A 25,746-nucleotide genomic window follows, 5' to 3' on the forward strand; every position below is an offset into this window, starting at 1 on the left:
GTTTTGTAAAGTCATTTAGATTATCCAGTCAAGTTATTTATATTCAGAACATTTTCTGGTACTCACAGAGGACATATAGGAGAAAATATTGAAGGTCTCATGGCAGCAATATATTCTATAGACAACACACTGGTTTTTGCTGTATCTAGGCATTTTTAAACGGCACCTTACATACTGTGAACATGTACAAGCATGAGTATTTTATTAGCTGTTATGAACTGGGGTACTGGTTTCAGAAAAAAATGCTTAATGTTATGTGATAATGGCTGACCGTGAAGCCAAAGCATGAAGTTTATGCAAAGAGCATTCATAAAGAAGTTGTATTTATAAATAGAATATGAAAGCCCATTTAAAATTGCTTCATAAAATTTGATGACTTCAAATGAACCTTTGTGCCAAGCAAGCCAGTTGTCTTGTTTTCTAGAGGCAAGGATTAGGGCAGGATTACTTAGTGGGTAGGAGGCACAGACCAGAAGTGGGTCACAAGGATCATGCCAGCTAATGGACAGAATCCTGCAAAAAAATCCCCCAATCTCTCTTGCAGAGCAGAAGTCTTGAATAGGGGCAAAAATGCTACCCATCTCTGACAGCTGTCCTATTCTCACTGCTTCTACTGCTTGTCCTGCTGCAAGCCAGCACCTGTGTGGTGCTTCCTGTATGTAACCTGCTTGTATGGGACACCTGTTTCTGCCAGGTTTCATCCATGCTGAGATAGTTACCAAAACCTGCCTCCTGTAGCCATGTCAGGTTACCATGTAAACTGTGGAGACACTGAGAAGACAGATTTTGTTTAGAGCTGGTGAGCCAGAGCCATGACAGACCGAGTTGAGAACCCAGGAGATGACAGTGGGTTTGAGCCCGTGTGTGGTGCTACTGAATCCTGTCCTCTTGCCAGCTGCCTACTGCAGTTTCTTTAGTGATCTGTGGAAAGAAACAAAAGGGTGTTATCCTTGTTTGTCTTTCTAATTAATATTGCTCCCTAAGAACAAGGTGTTAGAGCTGGAACTGAAATTCCTTGAAGTCAGTCCATTGCTGGGGTGCCTGTGACCAACTCATTCGTAAGTCCATGTAGCTGCAAGAAAAAGGAGTCAGAGGGAGACAAGGCTCCTTACCCAGGCTTATAGAATACTGTCTACCCTACCTAATAGTCTCTGACAATGGGAGAGATGGTTCACCTCAGGAAGATTCAAAGGAGCCCCGGGAGTAATCCATAGCTGTCCTTTGCCTGATGTAGACATCTTATACAAGGCATCAGACAGCAAGAGGCATGCCTTTTCCTCAGCTCTCCTTCCTCCCTGGCTCTGTTTCTTTTCCAAAAGGAAATCTGATGCCCAGCACCCCAGGGAGGGGAAAGGTGCTCACTAAGAGGACATACTCTGGTGCATACAGTGACTTCACACACTTTTAAGGTGCCCAGTCCAAAGGTCCTTACCTTTGCCAGAAGATGGCCAAAATTAAAAACAAATTATGGTTTCTCTTTCTCTTTCTTTCACTATTTAAAGTATGTAAGCCAGCATATTGAATAGTATTGTGCAATAGGAGGGATCAAAACAAGACTTCACATTTTTTAAACTGAAAGTTCTGTAGAATGTGTTCTGATAGTGATTAAAATACATAGACAACATGGGAGAGCCTCAGCATTGTGTAATTTTTATTTATTCATTCCTTGCACTTTTTACTTTCCTTCCTGTGACCTTTTTTAGGACTTGTGACTCATACTTCTGTTGCATTGTTTTCCCCTCTTCCATGTTTCACCTTTTGACTTAGAATGTTCTCTCAGTTTCTTCTCCTTTTGTTCTTCTGTTCTCTCTCCTGAATTGCACTCAACAATCACACCTCTCTGTCTGTCACTTTCTTCCATGACTATTTTATTACCTCTGGCACTTTTTAAGTGCTTTATCCTTTGGTTTTATCCCTTGATACTTGTCCCTTTCAGGATTTCCTTTTCTTCCCATCGTAGGCGTTTTTAGGTTAGTGTTTTCCCTGCAGATTTTTCTGCTCCCCATCAGCAGTAGTACTAAATTCCCTCTGCAGTAGGAGGAACAGAAGTGGGCAGATGCTAATTCTGTCCTGAGGTAGCATCACCTGTAATCAGAAGGACACCTGCATCTGGATTCAGCCCAGACTTTTAGTTCTCCTATTGGCACCGTCAGTGTCAGGGGAAGGAGCTGACTTCAGAAGACTGAAATGCCAGTCTGAAACATCAGTTAAGGTCAAAGAGGATCACAGCACTAGTACTTTTAATGCTCACTGAGTTTAAATGTTAACATTGAACTTTGTGAGATACGAGTTGGAGGGATTTGTTAGCCTCCACAGGTTTTTGATCCCCTGCCCATTATGACTTAATAATTATTTCTCTTACGAGTAGTTCTCCTTTTGTTTTTTCTGTCACTTGATCACTACACTCCACAATCCTCTTATCCAAAGTCTTGTAATAAAAATTACATAACAACAGAAGATGGTGGACAAAGTTGTATTCTAGTGGGGTGCACTGAATATTGGAATATTGCATTATGCTCCACTGCTTAGCCATTAGTCAAGTCTTCAGTGATTGTGTGTGTATTATCTAAATTTTTGTGTACATCTTCCTTCTTCTCCAGTGGAGGAAGGGAAGACTGAGTAAAAATTTTCTCTGCCTAGTCAGGGCAGATAAGCTGAAAAGGTGTTTTGTTGGAGCTCCACTTCTGGATACTGCCAGTCCTCATATGAAGTTGCTCAGATGCATCCATCTCCATGTACAAATCTAAACAGACTTTTTTTTTTTTTTTTTAAAGCTTGTCATCAAAGGATAGGCTATATTTATCTCAGAAAAATATTTAGCTTCAGGCAATAAAATTATTCTTCAGCTTTTAATGATTATTTTCTATTCTATCTCTTCGGTGCCTTAGAAACAATTCACAAAGCCAGGCTCCAGAGGTGCCAGGAGCAGCCACTGGGAAGGGGTTCAGCAAGCAGGACCTAAAATAACACTTAAATGTAGGTGCATAATGAAGAGAGGATAAAGATTATCATAGGTAGCAGCTGGACAAGTCAAAACTACATTTCACTGTAACTGTAGTGGCCTACTGTGTCATCATAGGTTCAGTGCCAATCCATGCTTTCTACTGTCTTCTGAAGTTCTGTTTCTTTATCAGTATTTTGGCAATATTTCTATCATATTTTGGCAATGACAGCAGATTGTTTTAGGACTAGTATGATGTGTCCAGATTAAGAAGAGAATGCTGAAAAATAGGAAAATACATAATAAGAGCATCAGGGAACTGGATAGCATGATTTTTATGAAAAGAAGCTTGTTCACTCTAGCAAAAGGAAGACTTAAGAGCGATATTGAAAAATATCACTAATATAAGTACTAGCAGGGGGAAAATACTACTGAAGCTAAAAGACAACTCTGGCCATGAATAAACTTAGACTGGAAATTAAAGGAAGCTTTGCAATCCTGGGAATAATGAGATTCAGGAACACAGGAACAGGGACAGAGGTTTCTGTAAATGTAGGAGGAGAAACATCCTGAACTGAATTTAAGAGGGTTTTGAAAAATCTTTTAAAAGGGCCATATGACACTGTCCAGTACTGGAATCTCACTTTAATTGTCTTCTCTCCCTGATGACTTTTACTTTGTATTATATTGTTCAAAAATTATAAGAGTTTTTAATAGTTTTGTCATATTTGAGAGCATTTTTCGGTAATGCTTGTTTACACACGTGTCATCTCTTACAAAAGTTCTCCTGGGAAGAATTTTTTGTAAAGGTCTGTCTATGAAAGCATCCGTTTAACCCTTTTCATGTTTTCTGAGCAATTTTCACAGGGCATTTTTGGTTTTTCTTATGGATAAGTGGGGCATGCTCTGTTCTACCTGTTGGAATTATTTGAGAGCCCGTACAAAAACTGACAACTTTTTCTAAAGAGTAGAAAAAATTTGCTCATTCACAGGATCATATTCATCTGACACAACTAGACTCAGTTCATTTAACGGGGGAACAGTCAACTAAGCTTGCACAACTCTATGAATCAGTTATTCTCAACAACAGCAGTTTTCAGAAGCTTTATTCTTTCCCCTTTACTTGTTTTTCAGCATAATTGGGATGAGCATTGTTTAAGCTTATCCACACACTCCACTAAGATGTTATGTTCCAGAAAATGAGTACTTCACTTTCAAACTATACCTCTAACAGTCTCCAGTTTGTAACTCCAGTGCATGACCATATTTTATCTTCCATTGTCACTGGGGTGTTGATTATATTGATTTATTCAAAGACTTCCCATATATAAAAGACTAAAATGCTGCATCATATTTTACTACTATGTTTTCCCTTCCATTTACATTTCTTAAAATGCCTTGGAATTTTGTCACAGTGCCTTCATACATATGCATGACATGCAACTGCAGAAGACAGAAATCTTTATTTTTAGAACTTATGAAAAATGCATCCAAACTTCAAAGATGAATTAGAAATCAAGATTTCTGATTACATATTTTGGGATTCAAATCATATGAGACCACTAGAATGTATACAATAATAAAGGTGCTATTAATGTGTCTTATGGAGAGAAATTATCTTGCATAAATCCTGAGCAGTCTTCTAAGCATTTGGGAGATAGGAAATACAAAACATAAGCTAAAATGGTAATTTTGCTGCCTACAGTTTATAGCTTTTTTTAAATATGATTGCATATTGTTTCTTTCCTGCTACATCACTAAAGATGTTAAGTGTCCTGGAATAATCTGTGTTCTATATATCAGACTTCACTGAAACACAAACAAAACCAAAACATGATTTAAAATTTCAGTAATTATTATGTGCTGACATAAATTTAAAGATCGAACTGCTCTATTAATACATTTGTAATAAATATGACATTACTATCTTCTCTTTGCTGGAAATACTTGTTTTATTAACAGGTGAAAGTCTACTAGCATTTTTGTAAAGTTGGTAATTTTTAATTAACTTTTAACTCTCACAGATGTAAAAATTTAAAGTCTTTATAAATTAATAATTTTATATTCATAATTTAAATTGTAAAACATACCACAGTCCATTGCTAATCTGTACTTACTAATTTTTGCTGTATTTTGTATTACAAATACTTTGTTTGACATCAAAAAAAAAAAACAAAACCAAAAGAAAAAATTAACAGATTCTGTTGTGAAACCTATTATACTTATATCTTCATTGAACTGATATAAAGGGCTACCTAGAGCTAGTAGCATGAAACCGAAACTATTTTAAATTTTGAAACACAGGCATCTTGACATGAATGTCAGAGCTGCATGCCCAAAGGTAGAATTTGCAAACAAACATTAACTCTTTTAATTTTATTCTTTGTACCTTTAAGTCTTGTGTTTTACTTTCCTGTTTTCAAGGGAGAAATCCAAGGTGGTTAAATTTTTGAAGGTTGTAAAATCTTTGAACTATGCCCAGTGCCTACAGCTTGTGGAATTCTTTAGCTTCGCCATTTGGAAGTGACTCATCAGTTTGCTCTTTCAATGATTATGTAGCATGCCAGAGAATGTCTCTTTTCTGTGCCTAGACACTGAACCCACCAAAAAAAATTCTGCTGTGCAGTTTATAAGCTGTGCAGCAGAACAAAGATGTCAAAACAGAATTTGCTTCCTTTTTTTACCAAAAAAAATTTTCTTGGTTGAAAACTGTCCTTCTCCGTATTGGGCCAGTTCACTAACAGATGTTTGCCTACCCAGAGCTCTGCTCATTTACAATCTGCATGTTAACTATAGAATTTACTTAGTTCTCACTCACAGTTCTCATAGCTCCTCCCAAGACAAGGAAGGTGATTACAAGGAAGTTGTATCCCATTTTTATCTATTTAAAGTTTATTCTATTTAAAGAGTAAAATATTTCAATAAGATCTAACCGAAATATAGCAAATTTACTACGATCTGCAGTTTTGAGATGTGCTTAGAAAATACTGTCTTCAGGCGTTCAAGACAAGAACTGTGATCATTATTGAGTGGCTAATGTAAAAGCATTATCTTCAAACATCAACTCTTTTGTTTTCCTTTGCTTTATATTCCTATCTTACTCAATAAAAATAAAGCAAAAGAAAGAAACAAAAAAATCCACACCAAGCAATAAAAATGGAAAATTTCATTTAAAGGAAGGTGCGATAGTCAGGAACATAGAAAACACCTATGTGGTTAAGCCATGAATATACCAGGCGCTAGGTGGTGACGATGAAAATGACTTCAAAGCAATATGCAATACATTATTATAGGATGGAAGAAGCAGTTATTCTACCATCAGAAGTGAATTGGGTTGTTTAACTTCTCAGCTTCTTGAATATTATAGCCATTTTAGTATAATTAAATGAAGATGAGTTGGATGACTATTACTTTCCGGTATTTACAGGGCCTAACCATGATTCATACTTTGTGTGTAAAGTATGCAACAGAAATGTAGTAGATCTTGGAATATGGCCAAATGCTGTTACATGTTTATGAGTATACAGAAATAATAGAGATTTACTATACTAGATTAAACCTATATTCCATCTAGTTTAATATAGGTTAGTACCCATCCAATATAGCATATGATGTCTGGCAGTATTTAGAATCAGATGCTTCAAATAGGCATTCAAGAAATCCTAAACCAGTTTGTGGTGGAGCAATCTGCCATATGGGAAATTACTCCGAACCCTTCACTGCTGACAGTTTGGTAAGTGCACAAAGGAATGAACTTTGTACATTTCCAAGGAGAGTAAAGGTATTTTCAGGGGTGGGGGGGTGGAACTTTAGGTCACATTGCAATTCGCTTCCCAGAGGGTACATCCATATCTCTCTGTTTACACAAAATACTCTTTTTTTTCCCTCTCTCTCATGTCTCAGGAGAGAGGGGTTCTTGGTTGTGTATGCCTAGAACATAATCGAAGAAACTTGTTAAAATATAACCCCCAAAGACTTCACAGATATTTATATTAACAAAAGTTAAAAAATTGCGCCTGATAGGTTCCCAAGATACAATTCCTTTTTACCTTTTCAGTTCTAGTTTCTGTTACAAGTGGAAGTGGTGGGCTCAAAATATTGCCAATTAAATTTTGTGCAGTATCATTAGGCTGCAACACACAATGAGATGAAGAGGTTTGCTAAAAAATATTCCTTTATTTTCTACGCTATTATGAATTTTCTTACACAAATCTTTTAACATGCCCATGTTTTAATGAGACCACCATTTTATATTAAAATTTCATCACTCCTAAACAGTTGAGACTTATGAAAAAGACCTGGAAATAATTGGTTATTATTCACTCTAGCTATGCTAACTGAATAGATTTATTTGCTTCTGCTGAAGTGTTGAGCAGCTGGTTATATTCTGCAAACTGAATCACTTCCCTAGCCCATTAGATAGAAGCAGAGTATCAAGACCTATAAATGCATTCTATCAAATATTTATTTTGCATGATAATTAGCATTCTTTGTTGCTTTTTTTTGTTTCATTCTAAAAGGACAGTCTCTGAATCAAAGACGGTCTGAAGTCTTGTCTTCTGTAACTGTGCTGACACATTTCCAGTAGGTAGAATAAGTACTGAAGAGGAGGCATGTTTGCTGGTGAAGTTACACTCTTCTGAAATTGGGTAATGCAGACTGACAAAAGCTGTTTCTATTAGGATAACAGCACACCTTAGAAGTTTTGCTGACATGTCTGCTCTGCAGAGATCTGCTGGAATAGCTATGGCCTCAGTTAGATAAGCAAAACCACATCAAGAGAACAGAGGAAGGAAGGGACAGTTGATGAGAGAAAGGGGAGTTAAGAGTAAGAAAGGGTTTTGCTGCATAGGGAGAGAATTATGAGGATGTAGGAGGAGATTCTTCAAAGGCATGACTGATAGTGAAGTGTCTTAAGTTTCACTTTCTCCTTCTGAAAATCTCTAATACTACACAGAGACTGAGGTAAGGTGAGGGGAAGAATAGAGAACAGGAGAGAGAATGTCTGGAGGAGGGACCTAAAGAGATAGGCTAAAGATGGTTAATGAAGCAGCGAAATGTGATTCTTGGGGTAGCGTGAGTCACACACCAGGATAAGGAAAAGGAGAATGAAACAACCACCATGAGCAAAGGGAAGAGAAGAGGCTAAAACCACCAAAGAAGTAGAAGAAAAAACTTAGCCTTCCAAAAAGGTATAAGTACTGTACTTAAAAAGAAACAGATGTTGATGCAGGTTGTGCTGAGATACCAGGTGATGGCAAGGAGAGTGTATGTGTCTAACCTTACCTGCACGTAGATGCTGCTGCAGTGCACCACAGAGTGCTGGTTCTGATTATGCAAACGAAAGGCCTGTTACAACATATCATGGCTTCCACCAGGGCTACACACGTAGATGTCAGGTACAAATGCAGCCCAAAATGCCTTTAAGGCTGGAGTGTGTATTTCAACATAATTCACAACCTTTATTACTAACCAGATTCTCATTTCACAGCAGGTTTCACTTGCCCATTTTGTCACACGATGACTTGTCACAAGAAGCGTAAGTAGGCTTCAATAGAGAGAAGCAAACTTCACCTGCTGTACCACCTTGGCCTGTCAGAAAGAATTAAATAGAGAAGTAGACATACCTAACCATCATGTTTCTAACCGCAGCTGTAAGTGCTAGGCAGTAGTAACCCTTAGTAAGCAGTATATAGATGCCTATGACCCCAGTATCCATTATTTCCTTGCTGTCTTACAACTGGTTCACTAACAAGGCAAAGTGTTTGCTGTTCTCTTACCATGGAGACTAGATTCAGAAGCTACTGCTGCTAATGCTAAACTGAGCTGGAAAGTGACTATATTGTAAATCTAAAAGTTCTTGATTCAAGCATTGCAAACGACCCAGTAAAATATGTAATGATCATGTAACTAGAGGTTCTTGTTATGGTAGATGAAAAAGAAAGGTTTCACGAGTATCTTTGGAGAGTTTGAGATGGTAACTTCAGTGTTCTTGTGGCACAGCCATAGGTAAGTTCCCTCTGAAGTGAGCTGTGACCAGAGGACTTAATGTCGTAGGACAGTTCTCGTCAGCTGCAGTGCGTCACCTCGCAGGTCCCCACTTTGAATCCAGTCCATTCTGTCAGCAGAAAATGCTGTGTTAAGCTATTCCCGTGTCACAGGCAACATGCGTTTCTTGAAGTGTTGTGCTATCACAGCTTGCCTGGTGAAGTTGCAATCAGAGGCTACATCACCTCCCCGAGTTTTGTTCCTTAAACTGTCCCCTGCTAATGATAAGTTCACGTGACTGGAATGTGGGATAAACAAATAGCTAGTGAAGCAATCACCAAGCTTTAGTCAGGAATCTGCAAACACAAAGAATAAGAAATGTTTGAGCAAGAGAGATAAAGAATGTTTGTTGAAGCCAGAATAACCAAAAAAGCACCTTTACACTACACAGTTCAGACTAAAGTTTTACCTTGTATGCAGGCAAAGGCATCCCAGCGCTTCAGCCCTCCTCATCCTTTCCTTCTGCTACAGCTACAGCCTCCAATTTGTTCCCGTTAGCAACGTCCACTGTCAACTAGTGCCTGGCTGATATTGCAGTTCTTTGCTCTTTAGCATTTCTTCTGCAAGAGCCGACAGTGTTTCAGAGAGATGACACTCTCCCTTTGTGGAGACAGCCAGCTGCCACTATATTTTGTTCTCTCCCAATGGTGTATTTTGGCAGTAGATTTCCTTTGCAGCTGTGACTACAATTTGCATTTGGAGAGTATTGGTTTAGAAAGAGAAGGTATTTAACAGAGCTAACAATTATTGTTTTCAAATGGTTGGAAAGGTGATGAAAATTCCAGTCAGTGCTTGTGCTTGTGGATTAAAAACAAATACGACTCATTGCCATAAACGAAGCTTCTCTCTCCTACTGTGACAGCTGATAATGGCTGCAACACAGATGCCACATGAGCCCAGGTTTTAATAGGAAGGGACTTGGTGAGGACTGACTTACCAGCCTGGCTTCAGGTTTGTTAAACTCTTCAAGGAAAGCCGATCTGCTTGTGTGTAGGACAAGGAAGCTGCACTTGTTCCTAACTTCCAGTGAGATGCCCTGGCTTTTGTGCTTTTTCAGTGCTTAGTGAACTTAGAAGTGTTGTTTTGTAAAGGGCAGAAGACAAGAAAAAAAAGGCGCGGGGGGGGGGGGCGGGGAGGCAAGACTGGAAAGAATTAGATAATATAATACACTTTTCCATTTACAGGAAAAGTCTTTTTTCTTTACATTTAAACAATTTTAAATTATCGTATTAGGGTTTTGGCAGCAAAAATATGAACGTAATGAAGTTCAAAACCATGTTGTTTCAAGCTTTTATCTCTCTCTTTTTTTTTTTTTTTCTTTTTTTTGCTAGCAATTAATAATAAACAGGAATTGCAGGCTTGTAATTAAAGGTTTAGTATCTGCTGCTTGGTTTAAAATGACCTTGAAGTGGTATTCTTCTTTTCTCTTCACTAATATACGTTCCAGCAGGGCTAATTCCCCTTTTCTCTCCAAGGGCTTTGTTGAAGTGAAGACAAAACTTTTGACTTCCACCTCTTCATATTTATGATAATCTTTTTCTTGTCACATTCTTAACATTTTAGTGCATCCACTTGCATTCCATTGTGAATGTCCCTTGTGCTCTAAGTCCAATTTTCTGCTTTTACTTCACAGTGCTTAAACTTTCCATTCTATTCTGTTCTGTTTTCATCAAGAACCAGCCCTTAGCAACTTGATAACGGCCTGATACTGAAGAATTCTTCTTTTCACACACTATAATACAGCTTTTCTCTTCCGAAGAGATTTCTGGACCTCATCAAATGCCCATGCAACAGAACAATGCATCCGTGTACTTTCAAATATCTTTTCTCTTCACAGAACTTTGAAATGCTTAACTTATTTATTACTCTTTTCTAAAGAGAAAGCAAATAATTTCATCAATCATGTTGAATCATTTTTGTTCTCCTTTTTTATAATGTAGGTATAATCTCTGGAAAGCTCTTGGCTGCAACTATTTTAAAGAAAGCCAAGAATTTATTTAATAATTAGTACTACGTTCATTGTAGAGGACCAAGCTCTTGCAAGTAGTGCTGACATTATCATTTGATTCCAGTACTCTGTTAACATGCTTTCAAGAAGACGAAACACCCATACTACAAAGCAGAAACGCATGTACTGAAAGGGTCTTAAAGGTCATGCTAGCCTTCCTTCATGCTGCTTCTGTTTTGGCTCAGTACCCTCATCCTTTTCCAGAGCAATACACTTTTATTTGCAGATTGCAGAGGGCAAAAAACAGCTGCCAGAGACTGGGAATGTAGATAAAATTGTCATTTATCCTGGTGACTTCTTCCTCTTGAGCACGTGGAGCAGCCAAGAGCATGAACCTCTCTCTGCCTTATGTCATCCTCCTTGTTAGCCACGTTCCCCAGCCAAGCGGTGGTAGCACACAACCTTGGAGGATGTGTATCATTAGTGCTGAAGCTCCCCAGCTGCAAGTCTGCTATGCCATACAGTGCTCAGGAGGCCACAGATCACATAATAGTAAAAATTACACCGTTTTCTGCTAAATGTTTGCTAAAGATACATAGTTGTACACCAGCTATGGTGACCTAAAAAAGTGGGAGTTGAATGCATAAATAATTGTCTTTGTTCTGTGCTCTGTGTCAACAGATAATGTTGTTTTCCTATGGACATATGATCAGTAAGTTTTTTGGTTTAATTTTTAAAAGGATCATGGTTATAGGTTAGGATTTGTGACCGATAAGTAGTTATAATGCCATAGCTGTGTATAGAGCTTCACAATAAACAAAATAAGGGAGAAAAAAGAATACTAGACAAACAAACAAAAAAAGCATTATCACATGGAAGCATTCGATTAGACATAATCATCAAAGAAAGCAAGATCTGAAACACAACAGACTTTTTTTAATTATATTGAGAAAATACCTATACAAAGTAGAACTCTTAGGTTGTCTCATGTTTGATTGCTCACTTAAAACTGTTCTTTTTCTGCATGAATGTTAATTGTATAGCACTTAGTGTACACACTGCCTTTCTTCTGATGTCCCAGATGGACAATTAGCTCAATTGGCTAAATCTACAGGAAAATTTTGGGTACGTGACAATGTGTTCTAAGGTGTTCAGCTGCTAGAGATCTAACTCCAATAGTAGTACCTGCTGCACTGGGTTAAAAAACAACATTCCTGTAACCATCTTGAAACCAATGAAGTGTTCAGAGTCATCTGAGTTTAATTTAACTCAGTAGTATTTAGTATATTAAGTAAAATTTAGTATATTAAGTAAAATTTGTTCACGTTTCCATCCAGAAACTTAAAAAACTGAATTATCCTACCTACAGGCTTTTGATGAACAGTGCTTTCCCCCCAACAAACACTGAGTCAATGGCTTAAAACAAAAAGCATTGTACTGGGCAGAAGGAAGAAGCACTCTGAACAGAACTGGGAAAGCCAGCAATAGCAATAAATCAGCCATGCCTATTAAGTAGGATTTCTATCTCCCTCAGGTTGTTTTGGCAACAGCACTAACCTTAGTTGCCCTCCTGCAGCAGTAAGTGGCTAATGAGGCAGAATGGTCTATCAATCACTGCCTCAGTCAGAATGCTACTGCACACTGTTGTCCAGATTTAGGGTAGATCCATCCCTCAGTCTAAAAGGGCATGATGCTCTGTGGCTTTACCTGCCACCCTAGATAAGGCACGCAGGAGGACTGCTTTCAGAATTCAGCCCAGACATCTCAGCTGGCCTCAGTCCACCATGTGCTGAACTTCCAGAAGGGAGTGGGGAATATTCATGACCCAGAAGGGTCATAACACCAGACGTAGACACAAGACTGCTTTTGTCATCCTATTTATACAAGCAGAGCAAATCCAGGTTGTGGATTTGATTAGAGGATCTCTGATGCTGTGCATATAAATACCACTACTCTCTGCAACCTCGGGCTGTATCATAACTTTAGACCAAGTTTCCCGTATAATACCTGGAAGATGTGAGCATCTCAAAATTTATTGCTCAGCAGCCAGCATGCTGAGTGAGAAGCTGCCTAATCAGCAGGGTATGCTAAAAACAGGAGTGACTCATAAATCCTGGTCCTCCTCTGAACTGTCTCCAGCACCTTGTTCCATGTCATGGTTGTGTCCTCTCCTGAAGGCAGGCATGCAAGTCCTTTTTTTCACAAGCTGAACAGTGATGACTCTTTCCTTTCAGAGAAGCACAAGCAACACTGTTGTATGCAAAACTCAGTGATGGGAGAACTCGCTCAATGAAAGTAACTTTAGGCTAAGGTCTGTCACCTATCCAACGGAATTCAAAGCCCACCCCCTGTGAGCTTTCTCTGGCCTAGAGAAGAGATGGGAATATGGCCATACCAAGCATTTCCATGTGCAAAACCCCCGAAAGTTTTATATTTATGAAAACCCCTAAATTACCATTCTATCAATTAAATTTATTTAAACAAAAATATCTCGGCAGTTTTCTTTTTTTCCTTTTGTTTTTTTTTCTTTTACTTCCTCATCTTTATTCTGAAGTTGTTTTCTCTAGTATTGCTCATGTGTGAGTTGAAAACAACAGTCTTGTGAATGGGATCCTTGCTAAATTGTTCACCTACAGAAATAATTGCAGAACAAGACATAGTTGTACAACAGCAGAAAGTAGTGCTTACACCAATACTTTATAAACTGCCTCAGTTTACAGTTAGCAGTTGTTAAAATGTCAGCTATGTATAGGGGCATCTTTTAAAAACATGGGTTTGCAAAACACTGTAGGGAATGCATAATTATTAATCTCAAGTTAGGATCTTTTTTTTTTCTTTTCAGTAGAAAAATGTTACAATTTAGGAATTAATTGTCATGTAATTGATTGATAATTTTCCCTCCTGCTGTGTGTGGAAAGCTATTGGATGATGGCATATCATTCTGAACAGGAGGAAAAAGTATCAGTCATTATGGGACAATTAGTTCCAATTTCCACTATTTTTTCTTCCATATGCTGATAAGATTGGCTTCAAAGTGTAAGTACAGTAATTAACCATAAATATCAAATTTTTTTTTTAATTATTTCTATTTTTAATTTTACAAACAAACCTAAATGCTTCCTGCACTCCCACGCTTTTCTTTCCTGGACTGGTGACATTCATGAAACAGTAATTTTCATGTAGCTGCCATTAACAAATGAGCTTATGTTCATGGTTTTGCAGTGTTATTCCTGATTTAAGTGCTGATAAGGTATGGCTGAAGAAGGCGCTAAAAAAAATACTTTTATCAGCATCACAATTTATGAAAGTTGGGTATTTCCCCACAAACCCACCATCTGTTTACAAGAAAATTCTTGGGCTCAAACCGTCATTGTTTGCCTTACTGATAGTGAAATCATAGTACTTGGTTAGTCACCTTATAGCAAGCATAGTCGCATATCATTAATGCGCACGTGGCAGGAATATACCCATGTTGTATATATACAGAGAGACATACATGTGTACACACAGGTACTTGATATGATATGATAACTCCTGAGATTTTTTAAAACTAGAATGCATCTACCTGAAAAGTCTGGATTTTTTATTGCACAGTGTTTGCAAAGCTTAATCTACAAAATTCACTCACATGTGAGTGTTTTTCCCACTAGTACACTTGGGAGAAGCATCTTCAAGCTTTAATGCCAAATACTGTTTACATTTTTCTAAATGTCAACCATTGTCATTTTACTGTAAGATCTGAAAACCTAGCTGAGCTGTTTCCTTCTCCCACATACCACCAAGTAATGCAGCCCAAATTTCATGTGCTTGGCTACAAGGATATCATCCCATGCCTTCAGCTGTAACTGTGTAATCTGTAGTAGATTCTCAAAGATATAATCAGCTGGTCTTTGAAATTTAGTTTATAATTACATTCATGATGCAGAGGAGGAATACAATCTTAATTGTGTTCTTGTTTTCTTAGTCTTTTGATACTGCAGATGTAACAGGCAAAAAAATGCTCGATGGTGAAATTGGAATGTGGTACTCCTTAAATTCAGTATATATGACTGAATATACATAAAGAGCAGATCTTTTTTTCAGAAAGCAGATGCCATATTTGTATAGTCACTTGTCAAAGTAGAATCACACTCTGAGGTGCCAATTATTTCACAACATAAGTCCCAAGACTTAACTAATCTGTGAGGTAGCACTGAACTGCACACCTCAGCTCCCCATATTTGGTTCCTTAGTGCACGTACCATCCTACTTGTTCCTAATTAATTTTACTAACCCCATGATTACTGAGTGCAGAAACTGGGACACATATGAAGTCTCAATAGAAGGAAGCAAAGGGGAAACAGTGAATTTAGAGCTGTGACCTACGGATACCAAAACAAGAATATTAATAACATTTCTCTGTATTATTTTGCAATATCTGTTGTGGTGTTCTGTATGGATTTTACCACATCATAGTTAATCTCTATGGCTGTTCAGTAGTTTATGGGCTGTGTTAGAGCCATTGATTGGACAAGAGCCAAAAATGTGAATATAAATTGATTTTGTGCAATGTACACAACAAGGAATATATTGATATAAAGGGCTTCATTATTTGTAGAATTACTTTAAAATGATTTTGGAACAGCAAGAATCCTCTGTGGACTGTATTAGAATTTCATGCTTAAATGCAGTTGAACACTTATTTTTATATGAATTCCTTTGTCTTACACTGCTGTATAAAGGAAGTCTGGAAATAAATACCAGGGGAGTAGAAATGCAGACTACAGTTTCAGAAAACAAGATGCAACTATGAAAGATGACAGAATGATCATGTGGGAGGAAATTACTGTGGCTTCTTTCTTTCCTTTATTCCTATTCATAACTAGCTGTTGTCAAGGACCTCAGCCATTTTGAAGCGGCATTTGCAGTAGTTGAGGAAGACAGAGAGGTGAAATTATACATACTCTGATGCTTTGACAGGTTTGGTAACCTCACTGCTGCTGAAACATGACAACAATGTCAACATCCATTGCTACCTCTAGCCCCATTACCTCTAAAAATCAAAATAAATGCATTACTAAGAAATATTGTGTACTTAGGGGGAAATAGGAGTTTCAGAACATGGTCAGGGAAACAGGCATTTATATAATGAATCTATGCGAGGGACTCGCCACTCTTGACTTACTGCAGTGCTCTTTGCTCTGGATTTTTATCTTTCTCTGTAAGCTGCTGTGACTCCTCTAGCTCCCATATGCTCTTCTGTATTGCAGGAGTGGAAGTTTGAAGTGCAGTCAAAAAATTATGGCTTTTAGCTGCAAAGAAAATAGTGTTGGTTTCACTCTCCTCATTTAAATTAACAAAGGTCTTAATCAACAGCTTAAGGAGTGAGTCTGAAAATATCATTTTGCATAGCTTGGTACTGAAAAATATACAGTGATTAACTGTTCATAGATTATATATCAGACTGAGATTCTTTCTGAAAATGCACTCCAAAGTTTCTCTTGCACAGACTCTGCAGCATATGGTATTTCAGAGCCCTATATGTTGGACAGCTCTGCTGTGTTTAGTAACAGCGGACCAGGAAGCTGAAAGAGAAACATGTAGATTGTGCCATGTACTGAGGTATTTGTCCTTTTCCAGTGTTCATAGTGTCCATATCCTTCTCAAAACACTCAGATGTTTTTCTGTCCACTGGGCAGATAGTTTTATGTGACATTATATGGATAGCTTTGAAACATGCTTAGAGATGAAATTGATTTCAGTTAAATAAAATGTGCTTACGGTGACAGAGAACTATTCTATGCTTTTTCTACTACATTCCAAATTCATTAGATATACAGTGAACTTAAAAAGTGAAATAGATTAAGAGGAGTACACAACAATTTTACATTATTTGGATATCACTGATACTCAGTTAATAGGTTTTCAGTGTGAATATTGGACTGGAAATCTTACAATATTTCATTTTCTCATGACAATGAGTTTGGAGTTGGCCATCAAGTTACATGTCTTTCCCTTGTTGTTTTAAAAATATTTGCTCATCTTTTTAAGCAAGTTCTGGAGACTGATACTGAGACGATGTCCAATAATGGGAAGATTTGTTGCCTGGTCCAGGACTGTGCTGTAGACAACTCAGTCTATTTAGCTGTTGGCTCCCAAAACTTAACAGTTTTCACTAACTGTCAAAAAATATTTCTACCAAGCTCTCCTCCTCTCTGCTACCTTGGAGTTGCAGCATGTCTGCCTGACTTGGTGTGACTGCTGTTCTACCCCCCTCCACTTGCTTAAATTTGGGCTCAGACATGCCTGCCTCCATGTATGTGGGGTCCTCATCCCTACTGACTCACCACCTATTGGTCCTCTTCCCGTATACACCATGTTCCTCTGTCCTGCTCCAGGAGCAGTGATCCTGCTTTGGAAGAACGCGCTGGCAGAGGCAATTCTAAAACTGAGCAATGCGGTAGCCATGGGCTTTTGGGGAGAGACTGAGGTGCTTTATCTTGTTCGTTCAGTCAAGCTAATTAAACTTTCGGTGTGGTATTAAGTAGCAAGCATTGGAAAACAGTTGTAAAGAGCTAATGTACAGCTGGGATCTAGAAAGTGTCAACTGATGTTTCACATGTGGCAGCAGGAGAAATGTCTCTCCTCCCCTAAAGGAGGAGGAAGGGTGATTCTGTGGGGACTTGCTGGAACATTTCTTGTGTATCAGTAGCAGCACAGACAGGACACCTGAATTCCCCCACCAACATTCTTCGTCAGAACTTTTTTCCCCATGAAATGTCGGGCCTTTCATGTACGTTCTCTAAAGCACTACTAAATCTGGATTGCATTGTCAGCCTTTGTAGTAGTGATGAAAAGGTTGTTTTGATATGACATCTTTACTGTGACCTTCCATTCTTCTGAAAATGTAGTCTTAAACCCATCTTTATAAAAAGCCAAGAAAGTCTCTTTTCTGAGCTTGTCTTTGAAAATAAATGTCCATTACTGAAGCTAGAAAGATAGTGTATTTCATTAATAGCAAGATGAATGAGTAAAAAATGTATTATTAACATCCTAGAATACTGAAATCTAGGAAGAGATCGTTTATTGTAGATATCTTTAATCATTCTAGTAATGTTCCTATCTTCTTAATGATGAATTAGTTTCATCAAAAACAGTCTAATGGAATAGGGTACGTTTTCAATGTGGTGCCAAACCTTTCTTAGTAACACTGCATACTTACCCTGTACATATCAGCACTGAAAGCTAATAGTTTCTTTCTCTTTCAGTGCACAGGAGCTGCAAACAAAAATAACAGAGGAACACAACTGATGTTAGCATGTAATTATTTTTTTTTTTCATGGATCTTTTTGTGTTTACATTCCAAACTGGATCTAACAGCCGAGTTGAACATGTTTGGGATGCTGAAAAGATAAGCTGCTGCAGGAAATACTATTTAACAATATAGATCCCAATTTACACCTTTGCAGGCTTGTTGAAGAACAGTGATCATTAAACATTGAAAGAATGGTGACAATTACTTCTGAAAGCTTATACCGTTACTCATAGTAACAATATATTTGTATGTTTAGAATAATTTCATTAATTTTTATTTTTAGTATGGCAGAAAAATTTGAGAGGTGTCAAGGTAAAAGGGCACTTTCCGGAGTATTTCTCATTGGGAAGGAATGATTTGGTCAGCATGGGTTGTCTGACCCATTTACTGTCTCACTCCACCCAGTTTGTATTCAGCTGGTAAGAGGACAAATGAGCAAAATTAACTAGTCTGAAATCTACAATGCAGAAGGAATGTCACCAGTTTTATTTCCATGGGATTAAGTCCTTCAGCAGGGACTATGGTATACCTGCTGTAATATAATGACATAGAAACCATACATGGCTGCTGCTTTTTTTTTTTTTTTTAAGTCTATCATAAATCTCCCCATAATTTGCTGGAAAATGATACGCTACTCTGAGTTTTCTCTCATTCCAAATCCTGATAATCCCTCTTTAGTGTGAGTCACTGTGAACATCCCACAGCATTTTTATCAGTTTTCTGACTATTCAGTTTATTTTTCAAAAACAATTTAAAACAAGTAAAAATTTCTCATGGGATTAGTCCCCCCAAGTTTTCCACATCTTACTTTGGATATGCCAGAATATTTGGAAAGAGAAGCTGTTGCCATTGGAACATATTCTTTCAGCTCTGATTTCCAGAGTCTGCTTCATGTTCAGGTAATTAGCCATGTTTGAAGTCTTACTCCTCTTCTTTACTCTTAGGTGTAGTTGCTACTTTACTCTCTCTTAAGAGTGGTGCTTTCTGACAGGACTCTCACCATCAGGATCCATACTAGCATACCAAGGCAGTCACCCCATACTTTGTACCTCCATGAGCTAATCTCTTGCTTCTTATTAATCTCCAGAGTGCATTTGTATATTACTCTGATGCTTCATTTTCAGTGGAAATTATGTAGAAGTTTGAGCCAATATTTATTTTTCTCAGTTTCTCTTGATTAGGGAACAGTAAGGCCCTAATCTCCTGACCTCCTCAAGGGTTCAGAACATCATCTCTGGAGTTTCAGGCAGCACTCGCCTACTTCTGTACGGAGAAGACAAGCACTACTTTGAAGTATTTAATGTATTTGTTCATTGGTTTTTTTTACATGTCTTCTAATGATTATGGGGGACTAGTATGGATGGGCAGTGGTATACCAAAGAATTGGCATGCTCGGGGAATAAAGTCTATGCTGTGGTTTATAGAAACATGTAAATGATATTGTACTTAAATGCACTCTTATTTATGACTGCGTGTTGCACATGAAACATGTAGTGTTTCATACCTAACACTATAATCATTGTAGTGAACACTGAACTGGAAATCATGATTGAATTCTATGACATTTCATTTTTTAATCTACAAGAAATTTTTGCTTGTAGCTTCCATTTCATAAATGGCAGATAATCTGCTAGTATTTTGTAGATCTTTACCTCCAGCGATGCACTGCAGCATTGAAGTAACCCCTTTTTTTTTGGTAAAAGGCCAATTTAAATCTAATTATTCAGTATTCTGCAGTCTCTAATAATACCACACTGTTTATACCGTTACTGTGGAAAGCTGCAGCATTACAACAGTAGAAGCCATCAGATCTTACCTCTATAAGCAAGTGGCCATGTGCTTTTCAGAAAATTCTTTACTGCAGAAAGCTTTTTCTCAGACAAGATTCTTTTTCAGCCCCTTCACACCTATGTAAAATATCAGGATAGTTTCATTGGTGTGTAAAGGTCAAAGGCTCTGTAGCAAATCTCAAAGCATTTGTGCATGCCTCATTAGATGTAGTGACCTCTAACTGCACTAGAACTCTACCGAGGATTGTTCCTGGAGATCAGAGGAATACCGTTTTGTTATTTTTTTCCTTCTTTTAAATAAATGAAAGTGTAACACTTCAAATTTGTTCTCCTAATATATTTTCAAAATATAGCTCCAAAACTGGAAGCAAATAAATTACATTTGCCTTAATTTTTAATTAGCTGAAAGTCATTACTGCAAATTGTGTCTTCCATTGCAAAATAAAATAGTCAACTGCCAGGCCTGAAATAATTAAGCAATATATTATAATTAAGCAATTTAATTTTGATTTAATTATGATATATCATACAACTTTTCTTCTGATTTAACTGACATTCATTGACAAGATGCTATAATATAAAACAGCACTAATGTTTACAGCTGATGGCTCTGCATGTTTTGCTTCATAGTATTTGATATTCTTCAGAGCATATGGAAAAACTCTTCTAGTCTGGAATAGCTGGCGCGTTACAATGCACTAGATGTTTTTCCCGATTGTTATTTTGGGAGGCTAGTGGGGAAGTCATGGCAGACATTGGACTTGAGCCAAAGTTCATGGATATTAACTGGAATCTTTCCATTGACTTCAGTCTACTTTAGATAGTGAACTGCTCCTATGTAGCCACAGGCAAATAGATAAGATGGCATGCTTATAAAATATTTATGGAGCTGTATCATATACATGATCTGTGTCAACATCAACATGATTTTCTATTAGACTGGAGACTGTAAGGGCAAAGGCAGAAGCAATGGGTAGGCGGGGAATACCACTTCATTCAGTGCTACATCAATAAAATTGCTGCAAAATATCCACCAAATTGTTTCTTCAGATCAAGGCCAACCCCCTGTTTAGTTAAAATCTTTTTCATTGGTTGACAGTATCGGAGAATGGTTTGTATTCCATAGTACACTTGTGTACAAACCCCTGTTTAATGACAAGAATGGTGAGGGTGGTTTCAGAAGGTTCAACCTGCCTGCAGTCAGGTCTGTGCCTGCAGGTCTTCATGACTGCAGGCTTGTAGAAGTAGAGTTGAAGGATGAAAAGCCAGTTCTCAACTTGATCTGGTGATCTGAGCACTCTTAGCAACATCCATGAAAAGAGTCATGTAAGGCAGGGAAGCTCATGTTTCATCATGTTGCATGCAGTCAGATGCTCTTATGCCCCTTTAATTTTGATGTGTTGCCTTTTTTCCCCTATGATGATGTTTAAATTTCTCTGCAAAAAGTCAAAGGTCACATGTCTGTGGGCCTGAGAGCAATTGTACACTCAGAGCAATAATTAATAGTTGTTATCTCTCAGATCCTTTCTGCCTCTGGTTTTATGAAGAAAAACAGAATGATTATTCAGATCAGTGATATTTGGGATGCTCTAGAAAATCAGAACAATCTGTTCACAACCATTATAAAGATTTCAGCCAACCTTTTTGTGATACTGAAATTGCTTTCTGCATGTCATCTTGCCTTCACTCACTCCTCAAAATTCTTTGCTTTGTAACTGAGGTGGGTTCACCCCAGCTGGACATCAGGTGCCCACCAAAGCCGCCCTATCGCTCCCCTCCTCAGCTGGACAAGGGAGAGAAAATATAATGAAAGGCTCGAGGGCTGAGGTAAGGGCAGGGAGAGATCGCTCACCCATTACTGTCATGAGCAAAACGTATTCAGCCTGGGGAAATTAGCTTAATTTATTACCAATCAAATCAGAGTTGTGTAACGTGAAATAAAAACTCCATCTTAAAACACCTTCCCCCCACCCCTCCCTTCTCCCCAGGCTCAACTTCAGTCCCCATCTCTCTCCCCGCTCCCCGCAGCGGTGCAGAGGCCGGGCCGTGGGGGCTGCGGTGGGTCCATCCCACGCTGTCTCTGCTGCTCCTTCCTCCGCAGGGGGAGGCTCCTCACACTCTGCCCCTGCCCCAGCCTGGGCTCCCTCCCACGGGGCGCAGCCCTTCAGGCACAGCCAGCTCCAGCCTGGGTCCCCGTGGGGTCACCAGCCCGGCCAGCAAACCTGCCCCAGCCCGGGCTCCTCTGCCCACGGGGCCACAGGTCCTGCCAGGAGCCGGCTCCAGCCTGGGCTTCCCACGGGTCACAGCCCGCTCTGGGCATCCACCTGCTGCGGCGTGGGGTCCTCCAGGGGCTGCAGGTTGGTGTCTGCTGCACCGTGGAGCTCCATGGCTGAGGGGCACAGCCTGCCCCACCACGGGCTTCACCGTGGGCTGCAGGGGAATCTGCTCTGGCACCTCTCACATATTCTACTGCTCTCTCTCCACTGCTATTCCACCCAGGGTTTGGGTTTTTTTTTTTCCTCCTTCTGAAATACGTTATCCCAGAGGTGCTACCACTGTCGCTGATGGTCTCAGCCTTGGCCAGCAGCAGGTCCATCTTGGAGCCAGCTGGCATTGGCGCCATCATTGGGCATCTAGCAGCTTCTCACAGAAGCCACCCCTGTTGCCCCCCTGCTACCAAAACCTTGGCACACAAACCCAGTACAATAGTATACACTCAAGTAAAGGTTTTGTAAAATGCCCACTATTGAACATGAAATAAAAATGCACTGTTGTGGGATTATGTTTGTGACAGCCTCTCATATATTTCAGTATAGCTGCATGTAGACACCCTACAGATGTCATAGCTTCATGAATACACCAATGAGACATCTGAATAATTTAATAGAACATTGTCAGTAGCAAATGTCACACGAAAAAGCTGGACAGAAAATTGCGTTCAATAAGTGAAGATAAAAATGGATTCAAATAAATTTCTATTTAATGTACAACATGCTTATAATAGGAAAACATTAGTTATTACTTTGACAGGAAATCTTGAAGTGTTTTCATTATATCCTTATCACTTCATTTATTTTATATAGAAACTTTGGCTATGAACCACACCTTTGTAACTCCTAGAGAAAAATAATTCTGTAAGTACACTGTGAAATTTGCACATAGGGAGCAGTTATTAACCAATTTGCTTATAATTTCAAAATTGAAGAGCAAAACATAATTCTTCATGAAAGTTTTACATGGATTTCGAGATTTCAAATTCAGCAGTTCAAAATGTGACACCATTGGAAAAGAATCCTAAGCAATTAAATTATTCTGGCTGAAATTAACCCTGCAAAAAGGATTTTCTCTCTTGTCTAATAAATATTTTATGAAGAACATGAAGCAGTATGCTCATGGAGTCATATTCACTCAGTAAGCATGAGCACCAAGTCATATCCTACCTATTTAGTCTTTTATTTATAAGAGATCCATTTCAATGATATAAATACTATCTTTTGAGTCTTTGTTGTGTTTGTTTTTTTTATTCCAACAGCTTACCTAGGGGTTAAAATGGTGAGTGAAAGTCATCATGAGGCCCTGGCAGCACCACCAGCTACCACAGTAGCAGCAGCTCCTCCAAGTAATGTCACTGAGCCAGCCAGTCCCGGAGGAGGAGGAGGAAAAGAAGATGCATTTTCTAAGTTAAAAGAAAAGTTCATGAATGAACTGAACAAAATTCCACGTAAGTAAAACTTTATTAGTTGAAAAGCTTCTGTTGGCAAGTTAGATTTAAATTGACATTTTCTTCTTTGCTGTTTGTTTAGACAGCATACTCGATGTTTTCTACTCAAAACTAGAAAAATCCGAAGATAAACCTGGTTTTAGTAAGCTACTCAAAATTAATTGCAGTAGAAAAAATAGGGTCAAACTCACATCTAATTTGCGTCTGTTCTTGATATGTCAGATTGCCTTGGTAACTTTTACTGATGAATTATTGCTAAATCATCAAAACTGGAGTGACAGAACTTCACAGTGGCCATGGGACCAATAAGCAAAATATATTCTCAAAGTAACACTTAGGAGTTTATGTTTATGAAAAATGTGTGTGGGAGTATTACCTTCAAGCAGAATTTGTCCAGAACTCATATATACTGAGAAAACAAGAAAACTGTATCTTTGGGGATAAAAAAATGTAGAAAAAGTAGGAAAATGTCTTTTTAACAAGAAAATATCTCTAATACATATTAACATATGAAGATCGCCATGCTTTTCCCACTCAGTAATTCTGTTAGATTAGCCATTGAACATTGTTTGTGTAAGTTCCCGTACCCATGCAGAATACTTTAAAGTATACTAACGTATATTTCTATGAAGTCAATAGGAATAAAGCCAGCAGGATTCTTTTGGCCTGTGCTAGAAAGTATTGTTTCAAAGTTGAGGCCTCCATTTCCTCACATTTGTAAAAAAAATATATAAGCATTAGCACTTTGCTATTGTTTATGATAATACTAGGGTCCTTGAACCTATTTGGTATGGTTTAGTGTACATACACTGGTATTAAATATACAAGTAATTCAACATCGTCAATGTGATTTCATATAATAAAGAAAAAATCCTTTTCATTACTGACAGAAAAATTACCTAATGATACAAGCAGATAATTTTGGCACTTTTGCAGACATGAAGGGGAAGGCTGTATGTGTGTGTGTGTTTTAATAGCAGGCATTAGAGTGTTATTCAATCTTTAATAATTTTTAGTTCAGAAGAACAAGTAAATGTAATATTTTCAGGGAAGTATTTTAACATATGTAAGAGTTCTCATTTTTAGGTTATCATTTATGTAAAGAAATGTTGTGCAACTGATAAAAATAGATAACAAATTAGAATATTAATCGATTTTTTATCTCTGAAATGGATCTTGGCAATCTGGCAGATGCCGTTTTTGCAAAATTGATAGCAAACAGCTTTGTTCTGTCACTTGAAATTCTCACTTGCAAGAACAGAGGTGTTACAGTGGTAACAAGTCCGTATGTCATTAGTTTGGTAATCTGCACAGTCCGGTGCAGACCATACTGAAATGAAATTGCCTGATGATATCATGGGAAAAACAAAATTACAGGAAGGAAAAAGAACAGGAAACAAGAGAAGACAAGACATTGAGAGAGAAACAGTCAGCATTTGAGTTTTTAATTTTTAACTTACCATGCTATGTAAATGAGGTAGGTGACACTTTTATGTAGAGATCCTTTTATGTTTAAACTTTGATTTTAGCATAGCAAGGGAGTGAATGGTTTCTAATATGAGGAACTCTGTAATTAGTAGGTCTAGGAAAAGGTCTGTAGATAGAGAGGAATGAATGCACTGCTGCTTACTTTTTTAAAACAATAGTGAAAACAAGTGGAATGTCCAATCTGGAGAATCCTTCCACGTCAGACTGAATACAACTTTGCTTTTTCTGTTCATGAAAACAAACAACAAAAAAAATTAAAGTACCTGCTATTACATAATGAAAATACTTAAATTTTCTGAGAAAAATGTACTAGGCCATGGGACAAGTCTTGTTTATTATGAAATATATTATAATATCTACCTTATGGTGATAGCAAGACGAGAACATATTGCCCCCATTTTAGAAATCTGGACTATTATCCATGGTCATGCAGTAATTTTGTGGTGGAGTGGAGAAATCAGCCTGGGGTAGTTGCAGATCCCATGCCAATTGCCTGCTCTCCTTCTAGAGGCTGCA

General features: G+C 38.1%; 1 protein-coding gene across 4 annotated transcripts in view; it reads left to right on the forward strand.

Moving 5' to 3' along the window:
* The window catches only part of SYT1 (synaptotagmin 1), a 358,533-nt gene that overhangs the window by 203,496 nt on the left and 129,291 nt on the right, over nt 1-25,746 (forward strand). For all 4 annotated transcript variants that reach the window (XM_040596428.1, XM_040596427.1, XM_040596424.1 and 1 more), the window contains one exon: nt 23,554-23,742. In XM_040596428.1, the coding sequence (XP_040452362.1) occupies nt 23,571-23,742 (172 nt within the window). In that variant the 5' untranslated portion in view covers nt 23,554-23,570. The remainder of the gene's footprint in view (nt 1-23,553; nt 23,743-25,746) is intronic.

Source organism: Falco naumanni, chromosome 5 (assembly GCF_017639655.2).
Source record: "Falco naumanni isolate bFalNau1 chromosome 5, bFalNau1.pat, whole genome shotgun sequence".
Taxonomy (NCBI): Eukaryota; Metazoa; Chordata; class Aves; order Falconiformes; family Falconidae; genus Falco; species Falco naumanni.